The 21,885-nt window shown below is 41.9% G+C and overlaps 1 protein-coding gene across 15 annotated transcripts in view; it reads left to right on the forward strand.

The window, feature by feature from the left end:
* CFAP70 (cilia and flagella associated protein 70) overlaps nucleotides 1-21,885 on the forward strand; it is a 39,792-nt gene that overhangs the window by 11,006 nt on the left and 6,901 nt on the right. For 12 of the 15 annotated variants that reach the window (XM_085851328.1, XM_085851315.1, XM_085851316.1 and 9 more), the window contains 15 exons: nucleotides 987-1,121; nucleotides 1,238-1,393; nucleotides 3,481-3,558; nucleotides 3,837-3,928; nucleotides 4,041-4,101; nucleotides 8,206-8,394; nucleotides 9,163-9,294; nucleotides 9,662-9,787; nucleotides 11,951-12,084; nucleotides 12,198-12,313; nucleotides 14,352-14,499; nucleotides 14,969-15,134; nucleotides 15,375-15,527; nucleotides 15,751-15,912; nucleotides 18,651-18,740. In XM_085851328.1, coding sequence (XP_085707454.1) covers nucleotides 987-1,121; nucleotides 1,238-1,393; nucleotides 3,481-3,558; nucleotides 3,837-3,928; nucleotides 4,041-4,101; nucleotides 8,206-8,394; nucleotides 9,163-9,294; nucleotides 9,662-9,787; nucleotides 11,951-12,084; nucleotides 12,198-12,313; nucleotides 14,352-14,499; nucleotides 14,969-15,134; nucleotides 15,375-15,527; nucleotides 15,751-15,912; nucleotides 18,651-18,740 — 1,938 coding nt within the window. The remainder of the gene's footprint in view (nucleotides 1-986; nucleotides 1,122-1,237; nucleotides 1,394-3,480; nucleotides 3,559-3,836; nucleotides 3,929-4,040; nucleotides 4,102-8,205; nucleotides 8,395-9,162; nucleotides 9,295-9,661; nucleotides 9,788-11,950; nucleotides 12,085-12,197; nucleotides 12,314-14,351; nucleotides 14,500-14,968; nucleotides 15,135-15,374; nucleotides 15,528-15,750; nucleotides 15,913-18,650; nucleotides 18,741-21,885) is intronic. The other 3 variants (XR_015050571.1, XR_015050572.1, XM_085851317.1) reach the window with 3 other exon arrangements.

Here is a 21,885-nt window from a genome sequence, read left to right on the forward strand (position 1 = left end):
AGTTATGGAAGGGTTAATGTAGATAGAAACAGATTGAGAATTGAAGTTTGAGAGATTGAACCAATGCAGTGCTTGATTTATGGAAATGGATAGGTGGGTTAGCTTGATGATCCTTCTGGATCTTCAGGGTGAGACTGGGGGGTGGGGGGGGGGGATTGATGGAGACGTTCCATTTATCAGAACAGCATCTAATCAATTCCAGATCACCAGAGAGCGAAAAATATTTTCCTGCCAGTACAGGAACTGGGGTTACTGTACGACACGATGTGGACTAATCTGAAAAAAGGAAGACAGGGTCTGCCAGAGCATCAGAGAAGTGGTTGATGTAAAAAAGGAACAAGACTGGGTGCAAGACACTGCCTTTGGACACTCCAACTTTCAGGGAGTAGAAGGTTCCATTGATAGCAACACATTGACTGCACGGATGGAGGGATTCAGAAAGCGAGGTATGAAGGAGGTCTTGGATGCCACAGGCAGAGAGCTTGGCGAGCAAAGCAGGACGCCAGACTATGTCAAATGCCGAAGATACAAGTCGAGGGAGATGGTCTTCACCTCTTGTTTGAGATTTAGGGCCTCCGACCATTGCTGAGATGGAGCAGCAGCATGTCTAGCTAGAGTTGACACACATCACAAAGAGATGGAAGCAGCAACATATCCATCTTTGAGTGAGTAGGACATAATCCAAACTGACAGCCAGAGATCAGACTGTTTGAAAAGACGAAAGACGTAACATCAGTCGCGATGATCGATTCCATGACTTTCCTTGTAATGGGAAGTCAGCTTATTGGCCCTTAGTTGAGAGGATGTTTCTGCATCCTTTTTATGAATGGAAGTGATGTTGGCAGACTTCCAGGCAGACAGAAGGTGGAAAAGGAGGACAGATTGAATAACTTACAGATATTTCTGTCATTGTAATGCGTATTGATATTTTATTTTGCCATGTTTTTTTTGGTTAAATAATGAGTAACAGTTATTGTTCTTTGCAGACTGAAGAAGGCCTTCCCATTTCTTTTCATGGTGTGGCTTTTGTGGACATGGCACCACTTCTGTACCCAGGAGTGCAACTTGTGCACGGAGCTTATCCAGTGACGTCTTACTCTGACACTGCTTTGTTTGAGAAGGTTTGTTTTTATAACTCTTCAAAGGATGCGTCATAAAAGCGTCATTAGACAATCGGAACATTCGGGGTATCACCACCACGCATTTTCATCTCACACTCATACTGTACTGCCTGCAGACAAAACGGTCTTGCGGAGTCGCGAGGGATGCATTGCAGACAGAGGGTGAAATCATGTGTTTGAGCGTTTTGTCTACACTGACCTCAAGACTTCCTCGGCAAGCCACGAGTCGCATCAGCAGAGATGAGAAAACACCACGGGAGGCCACGAGTAAAGCAAGGACCATAAATTTATCAACGACACAACTCTAGACTTTTTATTTTCATCTTTGTCTTTTTCATTCCCAGAACTGCCAGAACCTCTCACAATGGTCAGCACATAAATAGAGACCCATACTGTAGAACCACAGGCTTTCACGGTAATTGTAACGCCATGACCCGTAGTTCTATTGGTTTTGTTGAATCAGTGAAGTATTATGAACATTTGGAAGATATAAAAATGAATATTTGACCCTGGAGTTTTGTCTTGTTCAACTGTTTCATTATACAAACTTTATGACTGCCCATCGTACTATAATGGAGCTTATCAGAGCATTATAATGCGTCCTACGTAGTATTGAAGGGGTTACACTTATTGCTCATTCCATAACCTTAGGTTTTATTACTTCCACCACTGAAGGTGGAAGGAGGTTACGTTTCAACCCCTCTCTGTCTGTTTGTCTGTCTGTTTGTTTGTGTACAGGATATCTCAAAAAGTTGTGAACGGATCCGAATGAAATTTTGTGGACAGGTGTAACAAGGACGACCTGATTCGATTGTGGTGAATATCCGGATCCGGTTCCGACTACTAGAATTTTTTTAAGTGATTCTTCACCATTGAGACATCGGACTAAACTAATATATAGCATGATGTCTCAAAAAGTTGTGGACGGATTCGGATGAAACTTGGTGGACACGTTGGGTGTGTGGCAAGGACAATTTTATTCAATTTTAGTGAAGATCTGAATCCTGATCCAAATACGAGAATTATTTAATTTTTAAAGTGATTCTTCACCATTGATAGGGCCAAAAACAATATGTCGCATGATACTTCAAAAAGTTATTGGGCCAGATATGTTACACTGGATCAGGCATTGAGTGGCGGAGGTATGCACTCCACTGAGTGCCCTTCTAATTATTTGTATTATTGTCAAATCCTTACCCTCTTCGTTGTTCTTATGCAGCACAAGACTGTGGAGTAGCATCATTGGCTGAAGACGAGGGTGCGGCTGTGCCACTAATCTAATGCCCTCTGCTGATTAGGGCAGGAATTTGTAATTTGTTCAGGGTGATGGCGTGAGCTCACCGACTCTTCGCAAAGGACACCGTGGGATCTTTAACGTCCACCAATGAATCCAGACAGACAGGACTCCCGTTTAACGTTCATTCGAGGAACGGCACACACAATGATGAATCACCCTGCCTGTGAAACACCGGGATGACAGTTTATTTCAAACCTAGGTTAAAAAGCTTAAATACGAGTGTGCGTACCTTGCGTACCTTTAATTACGAGTCAAACAGCTCAAATCCTTTCCTGTTTTCCTCTTTTCCATTCATATCTTTACTTATTTTCCATTCTCTTCGCTACTAGTAATAGTAGTATGCTCTTATTGATTCTATATTTAACCTCCGCCATCGAAGAAGGACGGAGGTTACTGTTTTCACCCCTGTCTGTTTGTTTGTTTGTTTGTTTGTGTGTTTGTTTGTTTGTGAACAGTATTACGGAAAAACTCCTGGATGGATTTCGATGAAACTTGGTGGGGGGATTAGGTATGGTTTTGGACTTGGTCCAAAGTCCAATATGGCCGCTATGGCGGCCATTTTGAAAAAATATTTGAATTTTTGTTTTTGCATTTCTATATGTTTTAAGTGATTTCCAACCAAAAAAAAAAAAAAATTTGTTAGAGGAAAAAAAAAAATTTGCAACTTTTTTTCAAAAAATTTTCGATTTTATTTGAAAAATATTTGAATTTTTGTTTTTGCATTTATACATGTTTTAAGTGATTTCCAACCCCCCCAAAAAAATTTAGAGGAAAAAAACTTTGAAATTTTGCACCTTTTTTTTCAAAAAAATTTCGATTTTATTTTTTGGCCATTTCTACATGCTCGTCGATCTAGTTTAGTTTATTCAATCGTGGTTCAGTAGAGTCTGATCTGTTTTGACCTACAATGAATAGGATATCGGGTTCACTTAAGTGACCCAGCAGTATTGGCGGCAGAGGTTTTGCACTCTACCGAGTGCTCCCCCTCTAGTTGCTACTACTGTAGTTACAGTATTTTGTATGACTTGATTTATATAAATGTTTTTGGGTTTTTTTGCACAGATGACGGTCTTGAAACAGATGAGTGAGTTAGAATTTGATGGAAGAGAATCTGTTAGCTGCTTAAAAGCTGACACACAGGTAACTAACTCATTTTTGATGATAAAACTAACTTGTGTCCTATACGCTGCTGTTTGTGTGCTTCCCCCGTTCCACTATGTTCTTCCTGTTCTGTTATTATATGGTCCATTCTGTGCTATAGCTCTTCCATGAGCATCGACTTTGTATACAATAAAAAGTCGTTGTGGAATTACCCTAACTTTCTGCAGCAAGTATTTATGAGTCTGTTCGAACTTTATGAACAAAAATTGCTTGTATTGGTGGGAATAGATGATTCGTTTCCTCCTCCATGGTTCTAGCAATTCTCGGAGGCAGGGACTTACATCGTACTTGAATTCTTTGTTGATAAACCATTCATCCACAAAAGGTCAACTGAAGAGCTGACGATGAAGTAAGTTTTGGAAATAGTGAATTGAGTTTTATTAGTTCTTGCCTTGTTTGTACAAAAAAAACTTATCCATTACAACCTGATGATTCATTCTTTGTGTCTGTGCCTCAACCAGGGTCTCTGAACTGATTCCACCCAGGTCTGCTTTGCCCAAAAAGATATTTGGTGCTCAAGAGGTGATGTTCCATCACATTACATTATTGTGTAAACTTTGACATTTGTCCTGGATTTTATTCATTTTGGTTTACATCTGTGGTAGCAGGACATTGTAGGAATGAATGTGGCAACAAAGCAACATTGAAAGGGGAACCCCCAATTTTTTTTTCTAAAAACCATTGAGAATCATTAATCACAGTCGAATTGGAAGGGGAAATAATATGCGAAGTTTTTTTTGCCAATCACAAAGTGTCGAAATAAGTCCTAGAGTGTGGATTTTCGATTTCGCCAGTGACGTCACATCTGGAATCCATATTGATCAAAAGGCGGTTTTACATACACAATCAGTACATGTGGAGCTCGGATTCCGATACTTATTCCACCGTAATTAGGAACACCGATGGTTCTCAGAATGTTGATAGTGATCAGTCAGATTTTGAAGAAACCATTAGAGACAAAATTTGTGATGGAAGTCCTTTTGTGGGAATTATGGAACCGTATTGTTTCGAGCCTTGTGCGAGTGATTCAGAGGAAGAAGGCGAAAGTGTGTGTTCGTGAAGATGAAAACGCTCGTCACACGATCACTTCAGCTCAGTCGGGTTTGAGTTTCCATTCAATTGACGGTCTATACTAATAAATGGCAGTGTGTGTGTGTGTGTGTGTGTGTGTGTGTGTGTGTGTGTGTGTGTGTGTGTGTGTGTGTGTGTGTGTGTGTGTGTGTGTGTGTGTGTGTGTGTGAAAATTGGGTGTTTGGGTTAATTTAAATACCCCTTTTGAAGATAATTAACGGCCTTATTTAATTCTGAACGTGTCCGGGCAGTGTTTACGTCCAGGAGGTGTTTGTCTCCAGACGCGTCTGGCCGGTCTTGGGCTCCGAACGTGTCCAGGCGATGTTTATATCCGGACAGGAGTTTGTTTCCAGACGTGTCCAGGCGGTGTTTGTCTCTGGGCAGTATTTGTTTCTGGACTGCATTAATCTCTGGACATGTCCAGGCAATGTTTGTCTCTGGGTAGTATTTATAGTCTGATTGGGAGAAAATGGATTTCAGCCATTATTTTGGTTCCATCTTTACTGGTACTCTATGCAGAATCATTTTGATGAGACGGTATGAATTGTAATTAACACTCCACCGCACGTCTGCCTTCCCTTCCCCCACCCCTCCTCACTCTCCCTCCCTCTTCACTCCCCTACCCCATCTTCCTTGCTCCTCCACCCCTCCTCTCTCCCCCTCCTCCTCTCTCCCCCTCATTGCTCTCTCTTTCCCACTCCACCTCCTTACTCTCCCCCCTCTCTCTCCCCCACCCCTCTCTCTACCCACTCTTTCCCCCCCCCCCCACTTTTCGTATACCCGTCGGCGAAGCGATGGGCGTTATTTGTTCGTATTTAAATGAGGCCATTAATTATCTTCAACAGGGGTGCTTTAATTAACCCAAACACCGACAAACACAGCCCAGGCATGTCTGGAGACAAACACCACCCAGACACATCCACATACAAACTTCTGTCCGAAAATGAACACCGCCCAGACACATTCGGAGACAAACACCGGTCGGGCGTATCTGGAGACAAACACCGCCCAGACACGTTCGGAGAAAAACACCGCCCGGATGCGTCCAGAGACAAATACACCTGGGCAGGTCTGGAGACAAACAAACACTGTTCAGCAATAAAGAATGCCTGGACTCGTCCGGAGACAAACTCCTTTCAGACACCTCAGGAGACAAACAACATCCGAACATGTCTGGAGACAAACTCCGTCTGGATGGCAGACATATCCGGAGCAAACTCCATCTAAACAGACAAACTCTGTTCAGACATGTCCGGAGCCAAACACCACCTGGAGATAAACACTGCCCAGACACGTCTAGAGACAAACACCATCTGGACATAATCACCACCCGGACACGTCTGGAGAGAGGTGAGAGAGGGGTGTGGGAGGGTGCTGCTCTGTATGAGGCAGGGGCAGAGCGAGAATGGGACAGAGAGAGAGAGAGAGAGAGAGAGAGAGAGAGAGAGAGAGAGAGAGAGAGAGAGAGAGAGAGAGAGAGAGAGAGAGAGGTGGGTAGGGGAGGGGAGCTAGCAGAGAGAAAATGTTTTGCTGTATGAAAACACACACACACACACACACACACACACACACACACACACACACACACACACACACACACACACACTGTATTAGTGCTTGGCTGATATTGGCAATTCTTCAGGAGTCGGCAGATTGGAGTCAGTGTGATTACGTACTGTATACAACCCATAAACCTTGAGTAGCTTTCACCCTTGTTTTGGGGAAATTTCAATAAACAAATCATAAAAACAATGTTGCATTGTAGACGTTTCAGGGAGATGTGCATAAACATTCATCTTTATAAACAGCTGCCAATCGTCATGTGACGGCTGGAAAAAAAATTTGGCTCTGTCATTTAGAAACATGTTAATACAGCAAACGGCTCAGAAATCAGGTGTTATCAAATATAGTTTGCTTTGAAGCTCACAAAAAGAAAACATATAACCTTTATAAATCATGTGCCTCTACCTTGAAGCAACTGCCGACTGTACATCCCAATCGAGACATGAACTGTACTGCCATCGACTGTTTGGTGCTCAGTATGTGGCTTAAGCACTCAAGCAAGCGCTCCAATTAAATAGTTCAGAAGGAATGGCTGGCCAGGCTGTTTTTGTATACCATATAGGATGCCTTCAACTTTAAAGCTGGTCTTCACTGTGCTGCAGCAGTTAAATAAATTAAATAAAGCCGTTCAAATGATGACTTTATCCACAAAAGAGGTGCTGTTTAATGTAGAACAACCCTGGAAACATCAGAAAGTTTAATCGCCCGTGAAAAAAATCATTGCAGATAATCCGCGAAGTTGCCTGCTTGTCTGTGCACACGTCACGTGGTGCATCGGTTCACGATCCGCACAAACATTATAACTTTATTTCAAAACGTGTTTTTCACCAGATTCGCTTTGATTCCTTGTAAAGCACCTCGCGAAACCTCCGAAAATATAGACACAGATCTGGCAGATGCTATGGATAAGCAGTCCCTCTGGCTGACAGGGCACAAGGTCGAGCAGTGAATGCATTCAATCATATAGCTCAATGCAGCTAGTTAATTTTGGCACATTTGTAAATATTTTGTTCACTCAATATAATTCTCCAAATAGTAGAAAAAGATAAGTTTAATGCTTTGCGAATTTCCCATTTACTTTTGTATACATGGAGGAGAGACCATAGCCTTGTTTTCTTAAAGTAAATAGGTATATAGGCTTCGCTATAAGATTCATTATTTCTTTAAATTATCAGATTTCACTCCAAATTTCAACACTTATTTAGTCCAGACGATATCTGATTCTCAAACCCGAAATCATATTTCGATTATTATCTTTTAATTAGTCCATGAGAGTAGATCGTGGAAAATTGCATCATTAAAATGCATTAAATCACTCCAAGCTCCTAATTTGAAAACTATAGCACTTACAAAAGTGGTGTGTACAGTGATTTGTAGCTGTGATGAACAGGCATTCGATAATAAGAGTCAGAAAAGTGAAGGAGAAAACTTTATCATTAAGAAATCATTGCGGCCAATTTCAAATCAAGGCATGCTTGAGCAGGCCAAAATACACGGCGGCTTCAGACCCCACCAAGATAACCCAGGGTACGCCTTAAGACCCCAGAGAGTGAGGTGGCGGAGGAGGGTTCCTGATAAAGGATATCATTAAATAAGGCCATTAATTATCTTCAAAAGGGGCATTTTAATTAACCCAAACACCCAATTTTCAGTCATGTACTTCTTTGGAGTTTTCTTAGTATGCATGCAGAGTTCCAGGCTGCTGGGTTTCATGGTTTTGGAGTTCTAGAGGAGACACACAAACACAAACACACACACACACACAAACACAAACACACACTCATCCATTTATATTAGATGTTCTGTGTGTTAGCTGTTATACGAGCCTCGACAATGTAGACCAAAAAAAAGCCATTTATATGAAGTTCAACCCTATTTAATATGTAATTATCTGTGTATGTCATGCTTCCCATTGTGGAACAACAACGATAGACCAAACTACATTTTGCTATTTGACTTTTCTTTCTTTTTGGATGTTCCATGCACCCTCAGGCCGTGCAGAGTTTCCACGCACAGATCCATCGCATAGCAGACATGCTCATCGCCAAGTACCGCGACATGCTCAAAGAGGATGCAGATGAATTGCCAAACGACTACAAGTCACAGGAAGCCCGCAAATCCAAACTCTTCTACGAGTTAAATTCCTCGGGGGCTTATTATGCATTTAAAGAACAACTGAAGGTTACCTCTCCATTGCATTTTTTCATTATTCCATTGTTAGTAGCATAACTATCAAATGTGAGTTTCCATGTGTGGTGGTCTCGTCTGAGAACAGATCTCGTGATGCTGCGGATCCCAAGTTGATAATCCCACAAAAGCGTTATGTTTTCTCTTGTATACAAAAGATAAGCTCATGGAAGAGAAAGGTGATAGAGAGAAGGCAGCACAATGACAGTGGGGTCGTGAAACAATACACATGGAAAGACACAAGAAACAAAAGGATGAACGAACAGACAGAGAGTGGTGAGGGAAGGAAACATTGCAACTGCAAGCATAAGGGGAGAGTTAGGGGATGGTTAATGAGGGTAGAAAAGATCAAGGGTAGGGATAGAGTATAACCCGAGGAGGGTTATATGTAGTGGTTCCTTATGAGGGTTATATGTAGATGAGGAGGCACTGCCAACTTGAAATCCTGAAAGGAAGAATGGGATTGAAAAGACTGAGGAAAGCAATTCCACAAACGGGAGGAGAGAAAAACGAAGGTTGGAGACAGACAGTAAGCCTGAATTTTGGGAGTTTCACAAGGAGTGGGTTACCGGAAGAACACATCATGACCTTGAGGGACTCGGGAGGGATGGAAAAATGCAGGAGCAAAAGAGCAAGACCAGTTTTATTATACACATTGCAAACTGTCCTTCTCACACTTATTGAACCTTTGCATGGCAGTTTCAAATTTTTGGAGACATTATTCTCTACTTTAATATGTTATTGAACTTTGTTTATTCGCAGCATTCAATAACGGACATCGTGCGGGAAAAGTATCTCAAAAGAACTACGTTTAAGGACGAGCTTGAGCTTCACGTTTTCCTGAACGAGCTGTACGTTTTTCTCATGGATGAAACGCACATCGTCTTGCACAAGGTGAGCTATGTTGAGCGGCTTGTGTATCTCTAAATCAAGGCTCGTGCCGATTCACAATTTGCCCACTGGATGATAAAGGGACAGGTAAAAGCCGTTTCGCCAATAATAAACATTTGTGCATATCTACATCACAACCCTCTTGTGCATCACATCCATCTACATCACAACATCCACATATTCGAGATGCATCTCCCTCTAGCGGCATTTCACTAGAACCACAGTACAGTTTTGGGACGGACCGACAAGATGCAGCTCGATGACAAACGCACTACCAACTGAGCTATTTACTCTCACCACATGTACACTGTCATAACATTCAAGGTTACACCGATCAGTAACTGTTTGAAATACATTTCATTCCCACCAGATTATGTCAACTGACGAAATTTCCTCGACACCTATCCAACAAACAACTTCAACACAGCTGAGGCACTTTGCCAAAGATGCAGAAATCCTTGGACACAATCAACTTGCCATCAAGTACCTTCAAGAGGTATTCCTTACTGCTTTTAGTATGTTCGGATTCACTGTTACCTCTGTGTTGAGCAAGGCATGAGCATTCTGGGCTTGAAAGCCTTGATTAAAGTGGCATGCCAGCAGGAAATTGTTCTTAAGAAAGAAATGTTTTGTTCCACAAATTGTAAGGTGATATTTTCAAAAAGGTTTATGAAAAGTACTTCAAGAATTTGGTCCAAAAATTATCATTCACAACGAAAAACCCACTAAGCGTACTGATTTAAACTTTCTAAATGATTGTTTTTCAGGTTCTTACTGGATAGGTAGCAGATAATAATTCTGATAGTGAGAACGGATAAGGAAAAGCTGCTATTTTCTCATCAGGTGACAAAATGAGAAAAACTCAAGGAAAGAGTCAGAGTAGGGCAGTGCCATGATAAACTGGATGATATAGCATCCGCGATGAGTTTGGGAGGTTGGTGGTCCAAACCTCGGGCAAGTTAATAATAATATCTTTTGACATTATTTCATCACAATCCCACAATAAAGGTAAAATATCAAAAGATGTCATGATGGTAATCCATAAGAAGATTGTGATGTTGTATTGTGGCATCATAATGTGATGTCACTCATACCTTGTTTGTTTTTGTATTTTTTTTATTTTTAGTAATAAAATGCTTAATGTTATATATATATATATATATATATATATATATATATATATATATATATATATATATATATATATATATATATATATGTTGTTATTTTGTTATGGATTAAAGCCATCTATGTTGTTAAATTGTTTTATTTCTTGCTTCATTTGATTTGGGGGATGGGTTGGATATGTATAACTTTTGGAATGGTTCTGTCCAGTATCCATTTTCCCTCCTCCCACAATCCTGCCCTGTTTGGTTGAGTCCACATTTATGTTCGATTTCTTTTCCTAATAACACAATTAATGTTTTATATATTTTTTAATTTTGGGTTGTGTGCACTAGCTCTGACACAAAGTAACTTCCTCACATTGGAATCATCATCATGGCTTCAGCATTCATTGAGGTAGGTTGGGCTACAGTTTTACATTGATTTTACAGAGGAAGAAGAAGAAGTACAAATTTGCGATCTTGCGATTTGTTGTGGTGCTTTAGCGATGTATTCTGGCTTCTTTTTAAATCCTGGTAGTTCAAAAAAACGCTCGAGAATAAAAGATGTGGCTTTGAAATGCTGATGACTTCACTCTAAAGCACTTTATAAGCATATCATTGTGTACACATTTGAATGGGTGACCATTTTTTCCCCCATATCATCCCTCCATATGGTGTACCACCATACTCCATGATTATATTTTAGGAATAGCCGATACTGTACAATAAATTAAGTGTGTGTGTGCGTGTATGAGATATATATATATATATATATATATATATATATATATATATATATATATATATATATATATATATATATATATATATATATATATATATATATATATATATATATATATATATATATATATATATATATATATATATATATATATATATATATATATATATATATATATATATATATATATATATATATATATATATATATGTGTATATATATATATATATATATATATATATATATATATATATATATATATATATATATATATATATATATATATATATATATATATATATATATATATATATATATATATATATATATCTGTATGTCTGATTATTATAGAATCGAAAACGGCTGAGGAAATCTCAAATCAGTTCACGGGCACAAAGTAATTCCCTGCTAATCTCCCTGCCCCCCCCCCCCGCCTCCCGACAAGAATGGGGACACGACTTGTGATTTTCGCCTGTACATGGAGAATAATGCAAGTGCTTTAACCACCAAGCCCTGCCTGAGAGAGTGGTATTGACACCTTTTTCGCTTCTCATTTGGAATGGGTGTTACTATTATGAAAAGGAGATGCATCTGTCCATCCGTCTTGCGAAGAAGAAGAAAAACCTCGAGGAGGGAGGGGGTATTGACACCTACTTCGCTCCCGGTAGAAGCGGTTATTTCTTGTTCTGAGAAATGAAAGAAAGTTTTAAAGTCAAGAGTACATCGTCCAGGTGGTATGATATATACTGTGGTTGGTCGTTACATCCAAAATGTGATGCTCTTGTCTGAGGACTTTTCTTTGTTGCAGGTGATTTTGCAGGACAAGAGGGACCCAGAACGTTGGATTGATTATGGAATGTTCTGCTTACGCACTGAAGATGCTACTCGGGCTGAGGAGTGCTTCAGAGAAGCTATAGCTGTTGACCAGAACAACGTGCGAGGGTGAACAATTTAAGGAGCATTACTGTTTCAAATGTGGGGTTTATATCTGCATAGTAGGCATTAAATTCAGATAAATCTTTTGACAGATTTTTGTTTGCTCCTTTTTGTCTCAGATTGATTTTATGTGGCGTGATGTGTGTGATTGATGAGCGGTACGAGGAGGCGGAGATTCTGTTGGAGAAGGTTACATCAAAGGATCCCAGAAGCATGTTGGCCTGGATCATTCTCGGTATCATGTTCATGCTTACAGATCCAAGCACCCACCCAATAATATTTCATTTGCGGTGTTGTCTTTTTGGAGAGCCTCTTTGGCATATTCAATACAGTACAAGGCTGTTGTTATAGCTGAAGCAGTTTCTTGGCTGGGGTTACAATACTGGACAAGTCACCACTCCGACACAATAATTCAGGGCAATAATTTATATTTTGTTCAGGGTGCTGGCGGAAGCTCACCAACACTTCACAAATGACAGCGTGGGATCTTTAACATCCACCAACTAATACAAGAGGAGGAAACACCCAGTTTAATGTCCATCCGAGGGATGACACACACACATTTATGTATTGCCCAGCATGAAAAACCCCAGGGTGACAGTTTATAGCTGGACTGAGAATTCCTGAAAGATTGGCTTTTAAAACAGGCATCTCCATGAATAAATGGACACAAATTTTTGTTCCAAGTAAATTCATTATTAGCTATCCAACCAAGTAAATCGATTGTTAGCTTCCAACGGTACCATTTTTATTATTCTACAAGAGCAGGAACCACTACATGAAAGCTCAAATTCCTGCTTCTTATTTGTGTGACGGACGGATGTTTCTCCTTTAAGTAATAGATTAGAATAAGTAAATAATGCATTATGAATGTTAATAGTTCTTGACTTTCTGAGCAAAACCTAAGTGAGGTTTCAAGGGTGTCTAATATACTATCACGTCTGAGGCTCAGTGACGCGCTTGCCTTCACGCCGGAGGTCTTGTAATGCCTCCATAGATTTCCAAAATGGTTTCTTACTGCATTCAGTTATTTTAACTTATGGTTACCATTCCTCAAGGATTATTCAATACATACCGAACAAGGTGGTGGAACGCACACAAGAGGCAATGGGCAGGAAGATGTCTTTTATAATTATAAGGGTGGTTTTAAAGAAAAGTACAAGGAAGAGGGTATAGACAAGACGTGATCATAAACGGTACGGACCAAGCGATCAATGGACACAGATAGGAATGAGGGGGCACGCAAATTTACGTACAATGAAAAATAAATATATCACACTAAGGTACCGACAATACCGATTCACATGAAGAACAATGGGACAAGCGAGGCTTTGGATGGCACAAAGCAACTGGTATATGCAGGTCGCTGGAGCACAGCAAAGTCCTCCTCAGGATGGGCAGTATCACAGTAGCAATCCCGTCGAAGACAGAAGAAGAAGATGTGGTCAAAGACGGCAGAAGGAGATATGATGGAAGACCAGGAGAGAAAAGATGGTGGCCAAGCAGTGGTAAGGCAAGAGATGCTTAAAGCCTTAAGGTTCAGCTCCAATAATTATTGGTGTGTGTCCAGCCCAGTTCCCATGACTCTCTGTATGATGTCCCCACCTTCTGCCTCCATCCCCGGTCCTCTGCGCTGCCCTCCGTACCTCAGAACCACCTTTTCCTCCCACGGACCTTGTCATTGATTTCCTGATCATTGTGGGAGGTCCATACTACAGGACATCACACCCATAGGGATGCTGGAATAAAAATGCCTTATTCCGGTCTCCACAGCCTATTTTGCCACGATGGCTCACACACATTGGCCAGACAGATCGTGACGGTCCAACCGAGCCCCTTCTATGCACCGTGAAACTACAAATTCCTCGCCTGGCCTCATCTTACAGAAGTTCAGACATTTTACAACCTTACTCTGTATACTCTCTCTATAAATTACATACGATGCCTCCTCCGCACCACATGTAACAAACGACTTATTCTGACAGGTCCCTGATGATACATGGCAATCTAACCTACTCGAAACACACAGACCATGTTAATCTTACCACAGTCTAGCTATGGATCCCCCTCCCTCTTTTTTCGCATAAAAATACATTGTATATAATGTGTATTCATCTTGGTTTACGTGAAAGTGAACTCCTTTTTTGATTTTAATATTTGTTTAACAAGTGGTTGGGTTATGCCACAGACTGTATATAACCCTGTTGTACCTTTCCAAATTTTGTTTTACCACCTGCTTATGGTTGGGCTTGCTGTGTTTGTTACTTCTACAGGTCTTGTTTATACTGGACAGCAAAACAAAATCCTTGCACAGATGGCTTTTTCAGAAGCACAGAAGAGCAACCTGGCTGCAGCTGCGGAATGTAGTTCTCAACCAATGGTGGATCCTGCAGTGAAGAGCTGTGATAATGAACAGTATGAAGGAAAGAAACCTAAAAAAGGCTTTCGCTTTTGGAAACAAGACTCAAACGCTGTTGTTTGTTTTTACACCAATAGTCTTTAGCAACAAATAATAATCCTTACTATAATTCATGGACCGATGTTTGTGTGTTCCACGGACCATAAACGTGCATGAGGAAGGTTCCTTCAAAGTTTTGTAAGAAACTCAGCTTCAATTTTGGAGAAGTACAAAATCCTCACATAAACATACCAATGGAACATTGTTTCAACTCTGTTGATAATCAATAACAATAATAATAATAATAATAACAATAATCAATGACATCATCACTAACCTCTTCATTTTTCTGGGACACGATTATAACATTGAACTATGATGTTTATCAGCAATAGTGCTGTTTTCCCTTGAGCTGTTCATAATAATTGGTTTAACCGTTTTATTTTCAGTGAGCCATGTGTAATGCTGGTGACATCACAACATTTTTGCTGCAGGTGGCAGCACTGAAGTGGATGTGAACACTCAGGGGCAGAATCACCCACCACAAGAAGGCATAACTCAGGACGAATCCAAAAGAGAATGCCTTGGCACCCTTCCACGTACACTTAACAGCTTATTGCAAGCCTCAAACTTCCTGGTTGAAGCACATGTTCCGCAGGTCCCATACGAAGTTCATTCTGTGGTCAAACAGACCTCTGAGCCTATATTATCAGACAAAATCTCAACTTTGGTGTATTTTTGTGCATTAAATCCGCAATTTTGTTTGGAATGCGTGAACATTTCAAATAGGAATCATGAAGTTATTATAAGGATGAGGTTGTTGGAGGATACCGATGTTGCTAATATTGCTTATCGATATCATAATGATTTCAGTAATTGGTTTCACCTCGCCTGACAGGTTGCTGAAAGGGCATTGTCGTGTGCAGTCCTGGACTTGTTAGACTCTGAGAGGTCCGAGTATCACTTAATTCTTGCAAAACTACATATGCTACGCGGGAACTTCGTACAAGCTGAACTTGACCTGAAGACGGCATCCCAGTATGATCACAAGGTTCTACCCAATATATACACTCCCATTCGGATGTCCACTGGCTGTGGCTCATGCATCACAATTCTGGTCATGAACTGACTCTGATACGCAGATGCTATATTTTGTGATAATTTTTTGTTTGTTTGGTCAGTGCAAAAATCTTTAATCCAGAAGCAGAAATTTCTTCTCTTACTTTTATGACTTTAATTAAATGACATGGTTTTGATATTTAATACCTTTTCAGAACCCTGACACTTGGGCTTTCATGGGGCATCTTTACTACAAAATGGGCAGGCCGTCTGAAGCTCAGGACTGCTATGAACGGACCTGCGACTTTGTTGAGGAAACCCCAGAGATACGCACTGTCTGCCTTCAACTTGCATCCATTTATTTGCGGGATGGACAGGTATACAGGTTATTTGGATACCAAAGCATCTACAGCCTCATCTTCCCTGAACTTTCAACGACCTTATAGTCCCGCAATATCAGTGCAAATGATAGCAAATCATTTCTGAGGTCTAGATGTGGTGAATTATGCCTGATCAATTTAAAATATCTGCAGAATGCCAACTTTAATTGACCTTTATCATCTTCAAAAAGTCCTCCATTTATTATTCATGCAAATGTGGTGGAATTTATTTTTTACTCCCTGTACGTTTGCCTCCTATTCCCACTTCCTTCCGACCTGCATGCTTCGAGCTGCAGATTGTTCGACAGGAAAGAATGTGCATAAAATATTTATGTTTTTTTTTCCCCCACGTAAATAATTGCTGTTAGAGAAACCTGCATTGAGATGAATCATTATGTCCACGCGGTCATTTGGGCTCCATGACAACAGCGTGACATTCGAGGCGTTTAAATGCAGCACACTAATTGTGACACGAGTGTAGGACTCCACGCTGGCATACTGTTTACAGCAGGGTGGGTGTCATTAACATTCCCTCAAATGCTCCAACCCGGTGTCAGGTGTCCGGGGATGCAGCTGCCTTTAGAAGGGCAGGAAGTGGCAGGGTGGTGAGGCAGTCCTCCTCCAAATAGCATTTGTGTATAGTGAGCATGTGATATGCCATCTGACGCCCTGTGGGGCAGTGTTTGCACAATTCTAAATTCTTGTCTTTTTCAGGGTCATCATTTTGAATTTACTTTTCAATGCTGATTAAATTCAGATCTTCAAATACAGTACAGTTTTTACAACAGTCTTTGGATATTTCATTTTTGCTCATTCAGTTAGCTTCTCCCGAGAGTCACGATAAGGACTTCCTCCTTCTGTCAGTGCATGGCTATCAATGGCATCGTCTCATCTCTCCCTGTTGAGGCTGAGGTGCCCAATGCAGTGCTTTAGATCCAGTCCTGTTCTTCATCTTCATCAACGATATTTGTGATTCTTTGGGAAAATGCTCTTTATCGTTTCGCATATGACTCCACCCTTTGTCATAGCATCAATCCATCATACCATGAAATAGGTAGATAGCAGCCTCTTCCCTCTTTGCAGACCTTGATACAATTAGGAGCTGGTCCAACGCTTGGAATATGTCCTTCAGCCCTGACAAATTTTACACTCTGTAAGGACCAACAAGCCCTTTCATTCACTTCCTTAACAAACCACTTGAAGAATTTCAGTCCCTAAAACATTTGGGCATTATACCTTCATCCATTATCTCTCTTGGACAAACCACATATCCAAGTTGACTTTCAAAGCCTCTTCTCGGCATCCTCCGTTGTGCGAAGTCTTTCCAAACTTTTAACACCTTAAAAGGCCTAAGTCATTCGCAGCTCAATGGAGTACTGCTATCCCCTTTGTTTGCTTCACACCTTGTTCACCTTGATGCCGTGGAGGCCAAGATCCTCAAAATGATTGGAACATCCTGCGATTAAGCTGATCTCTGGGCCTGTTATTCTTACATCGCAGAAAGGGTGCAGGCCTCTCCATCTGCTACTGCCTCCTTTCTGATCTTGCACCCACCTTCTGCCATGTCTGTGCTTTTTCTCTCATAACCCCACCACCCCCAGGTTTCTGCAGAGTGTACATGATCTCCTCCTTACCCACTTCTGAGAAAACTCCAAAAATATAGGTTCACTGTTCACTTTCACTCATTTGCTTTCCTCTATTCCCACACCAATGGAACCAACTTCCCCAATCTGTTCAATCTCATTCTTCCCTCCAGGGGTTCAAGATAGTTGCTAACCACATTATAGAGAATTGGATGAGGAAAGGATCGAGAAGTGACTTGAGGGCACCACATTTACTTGTCTAACCAGCATGCAAAAATACAGGTTGTCAAGTTATAAAAGTATAAAATCCAAATATGAAACACAAATATTTACCAAGTCTCAAAAAGAGCTCTTCAATGAACATCACAAACTTCTGGAAACACATTTCCACATTGGGCTTTGAAAATCAGGCACAGACTGGGAATTGATCACAATGTCAAATCTTCCTCAGTGCTCTCGGCTTTGGTGGATGCTGTGATGACTAGAGTATGAATATCATTGAGCTGACCCACCAAGAGTTGGGTGAGGTCAAGGCACAAGGTTCACTCCTTCTCTCAAGTGCAGACACTTTGTTTACCTCTCTATCTTCTACTTTCACTCATCTGGTCTCACATCAGTCGTCCCTTCAGCCTCACATCCCTCCCCCCCCCTCATCGCAGGATGTATACACACTCATCGAGTAACCTCTGTTTCCTTAACCTTCCAAAGCCTAGTCTCTGTACTCACCTTCATTCATTTTCTCTATTTTTTCTGTCCTGTGAATCTTTTTGTTGTCAATTCCCAAACCTGCTTTTCCCTCTAAAGTTTCAAAGTGGCGCACCATCAAAAATTTTTTGATGTCTTCAATCACAACAACTTTTTGACAACTGCAAACCACTCCTTTGCTTATCCAGCCTCGTTTCTCAACTCCGAACTCTAAACCGTACTTGTTTGTTCATTTACCCAATTTGCACATCTGTTCCTCACTGCCTCCCAGTCAACATACTGTGTTTTGTCTTCATGCCTGAAGCCCATCTCAAAATCGAAACTTGGTTAAAATGCATTAACTATATTCTTCACCGGTGACTAATGCACAACCATGTAAGTACACCACTCGACAAAAGCAGGCAATGCAGTACAACATCCACAACCCTCTTGTTTTTGTCATTGCAGTATAAGAAAGCCAAGCAGATGTATCTCCTGGCTTGTAAAAGTTATCCTTCCCAATTTTCCTGCCTGGGAGCTGGGATCGCTTGCTACAGGGTAAGGGAAGAGTGTTCTCAAGCATGTGACATTGTTTTTTAATGGTTATAAAAAGACAAAATACGAACCTGAATGATGTCTTCTCATCATGTCTAAATAATAGATAGTTGGGTCAACTCGTACCTCTAGACAGAGCACCGGACACTCAAGTAATGAATGAACGTCTCCATGGCTGAAAATCAACCCTGGATGAGTCTCCACTCGATTGCAGGTTGATGTAGGTTAGGGCACCATTCATCTGGAGTACCGGAACGCAATGGCCTACTCCTCCGAATGACACTGAGGGGTGTTTAATACACACCGACCATTGTTTGCAGTCCACCGAGATTAACGTCACGTTCTCCAAAGGATGGTGCACTCACTCATTGAGGCAACACCTGACCTTTGAAGCAAAGGGGGGGGGGGGGATGAGGAAGATAATTGAAGACGAAGTGGGATGAATCTGGGCATAAGAGAGAACAGGTTTCTGTGGAAGAATTCCCAGGCTGAATCGATATCACTAGCGGTAGATATAGGAAACCTGTCATGAAGTGAAAAAAATAAAAAAACCTATCCCCCTTTTTGCCATTGAAATAATGCCCCAACATTTGCAAATTCTACATTCGCAGCATTTTCTATGAGCGTATCCCAGGCGAATGTCAGGGTCCGGCAGTACCTAGTTGGGGTGACATGATGGCCCCTAGAGGTATGCACACTTACCTCTTAGCCATCTCGCCTCGGTTCAAATCCTGATCCAGCTAAAAAATAAAAATGACAATAATAACTGTCATCCCATTGTTTCACAGGCAGGTTGATTCATCAATGTGTGCCATCCCTCGGATGGATATTAAACAGGCGTCCTGTCTATTGCCATTAGTTGGTGGACGTTAAAGCTCGTACGGTGTCCTTCGTGAAGAGTAGATGAGTTATTGCCAGCAGCATAAACAAATTACAAATTCCTGTCCTAACTACTGCTGGGAGAAGGATGGCAAACCATCCAGCATTATCCTGGCCGAGAAATTGCTTCGGGAGAACGAATTCCCTGTAGCACAGATTATGGAACATCAGAACGGACATACCTCGTGAAACATTTTTGGTGCATCTGCGATCATTGTATCTCGTTTGTATAACTTTTTGACACCAAACTTATAAAGCAGAAATCCCTTTCACCAGTCTCTTCATGCTGACTCAAGCAGAGATTATGAAGACAAGCTGAAGGGCCCCGTCTACAACGGCAACTTAAGTGCTGTTCTTCTCAGACAGCTCATACAACCACGTTCCCTGATAGTTGCATTATTCAAGTAGTTTCAAGTTAAATTATTTTTTTGTGCACATTTATCTTTACAATTTACAACATTGAATTCTAGCTTCAGTTTCCCATCCACTTCTAGGCTAGCGCACACACACACACCAGTCACCATTTCGGATACATTTCGTTTCGGATAGGGTCGCTATTTCGGATACAGACAGAGATACAAACGCAATACCCACATATGCAATAGCTGCATTATAGTAAGATAGCCAATGATAATTGCTAACTTACTAAATTGTAAAGTGCCTTTTTATCGACCACGAAAATTTTGTCAAGTTTGGTGGCCAAAAAACTATATATATATATATATATATATATATATATATATATATATATATATATATATATATATATATATATATATTGTTGCTGATTCGCGCCCGCCGGCGTGCTGACGGCCACGTAACTCGAATCGCGGCACGTCGCCCACCGGACGGACAATCCAGTCGTGACCCTCTCGGACTAACGCCGGGAACCAGTCACGGGTGGACCTTTCGGTCTCACCGCGATCGAGCCAATCAGCCCCCGCGTGGGATAGGGTTGCTCGCCAAATTCGACCTACCTAAGTACCCACACGGAGGGTAGACCGGGCGATCGCACCTCGCCGCAGGTCGACTTCGGACACGGGCCACTTAAGCGACCCGTTCCGTACTATCGGGATAACCGAGCGGTGTTATTCGTCGACCTCGACGGTTCGATTAATTATCGGGCGTATTCAGCCCACTACCAACCCTTTACGTGAAGCAAGATGAGGATTCAATGAAGGAAATGACGAAGCGAAGCGGGAAACAGTTCAACACAAAGCACATTTATTCGCGATGAATGGAAAGCACACATATTCAATTCCACCAAAAGCACACAGAAAAGAAAAACACAATGCAATTTACACAAAAAGCAAATGCGACAATGCAGATCTAATACCGATTACGCGAGCACACGGCAACACTTATACAATTTTACTTCACAGACGGCGCCGACAACACATACCCAAAACCAAGGAAAAGAATACCCTCAAGGATGAGGCGGGCCTGAGGCCGAGACCGGGTCGGGCCTACCCGTCTGGTGATGAGACGCGGAGCGGCGATGGTGCCTCAACTCTGCGGGCCTCGCGGACAGTGTCTGGTAGGGGGTGGGAAAGGGGCCCCCTTGGTCGCACTATCTCAGCGCGGGGGGAAACAGGAGGGGGTTGCTGATGCTCGGGGTATAGAGGATTCCTATTCTGGCTCGAGTCCCGCGACGAGCGTCTCCACCTCGGCCAGGTCGCGCTGTCGGCCTCCCTGGGGTGCAGCTCCCTGCACGACGCGAGCACCCCCTCGTCTGCCCTCGCCGCCTCTCCACAGCTCCGTCCCCTCCGCTCCGACTCCAACGCACACGACGACGACCAGCTCCTTTTTGCTCCTTCTTCCCAACTCCACCGCCCGCGAAGTCTTAACTCTCTGTTCCGCTTCTTCCAAACTCCACCGCCCGCGAAGTCTTAACTCTCTGTTCCCTTGACTGACGAACGCGGTCGCTTATATAAGCCCCGTGGCTTCGCCTTCTCATCTTTGACCCTCTGCCTTCGACCTTTCACCTCGCTCCCCATTGGCCCGAGAAAAAGTGGGCGTGAATGCTTTTTGATCCATAAATTTGCATATATCGATCGCCCTCCAACGCCCTGGGGGCGGGGCCAAATCGCCCCTCGCTCACCGATTGGACGGAACAAAAGTGGGCGTGTGTCGTTTTTGATCCGTTTTTGAAGTGGAAAATCCGTGGTTTTGTACACGCTGTTCGGCGCGCGCCCTGCACGAGTCCAACACCGGTACCCACAAGCGGCACAAGAACGGTGGCGATGCGACGGTTGCGAGGTCTGACGTG

Source organism: Eptatretus burgeri, chromosome 13, assembly GCF_056783735.1.
Source record: "Eptatretus burgeri isolate ZD-2024b chromosome 13, Ebu_testis_v1, whole genome shotgun sequence".
NCBI classification, from domain to species: Eukaryota; Metazoa; Chordata; class Myxini; order Myxiniformes; family Myxinidae; genus Eptatretus; species Eptatretus burgeri.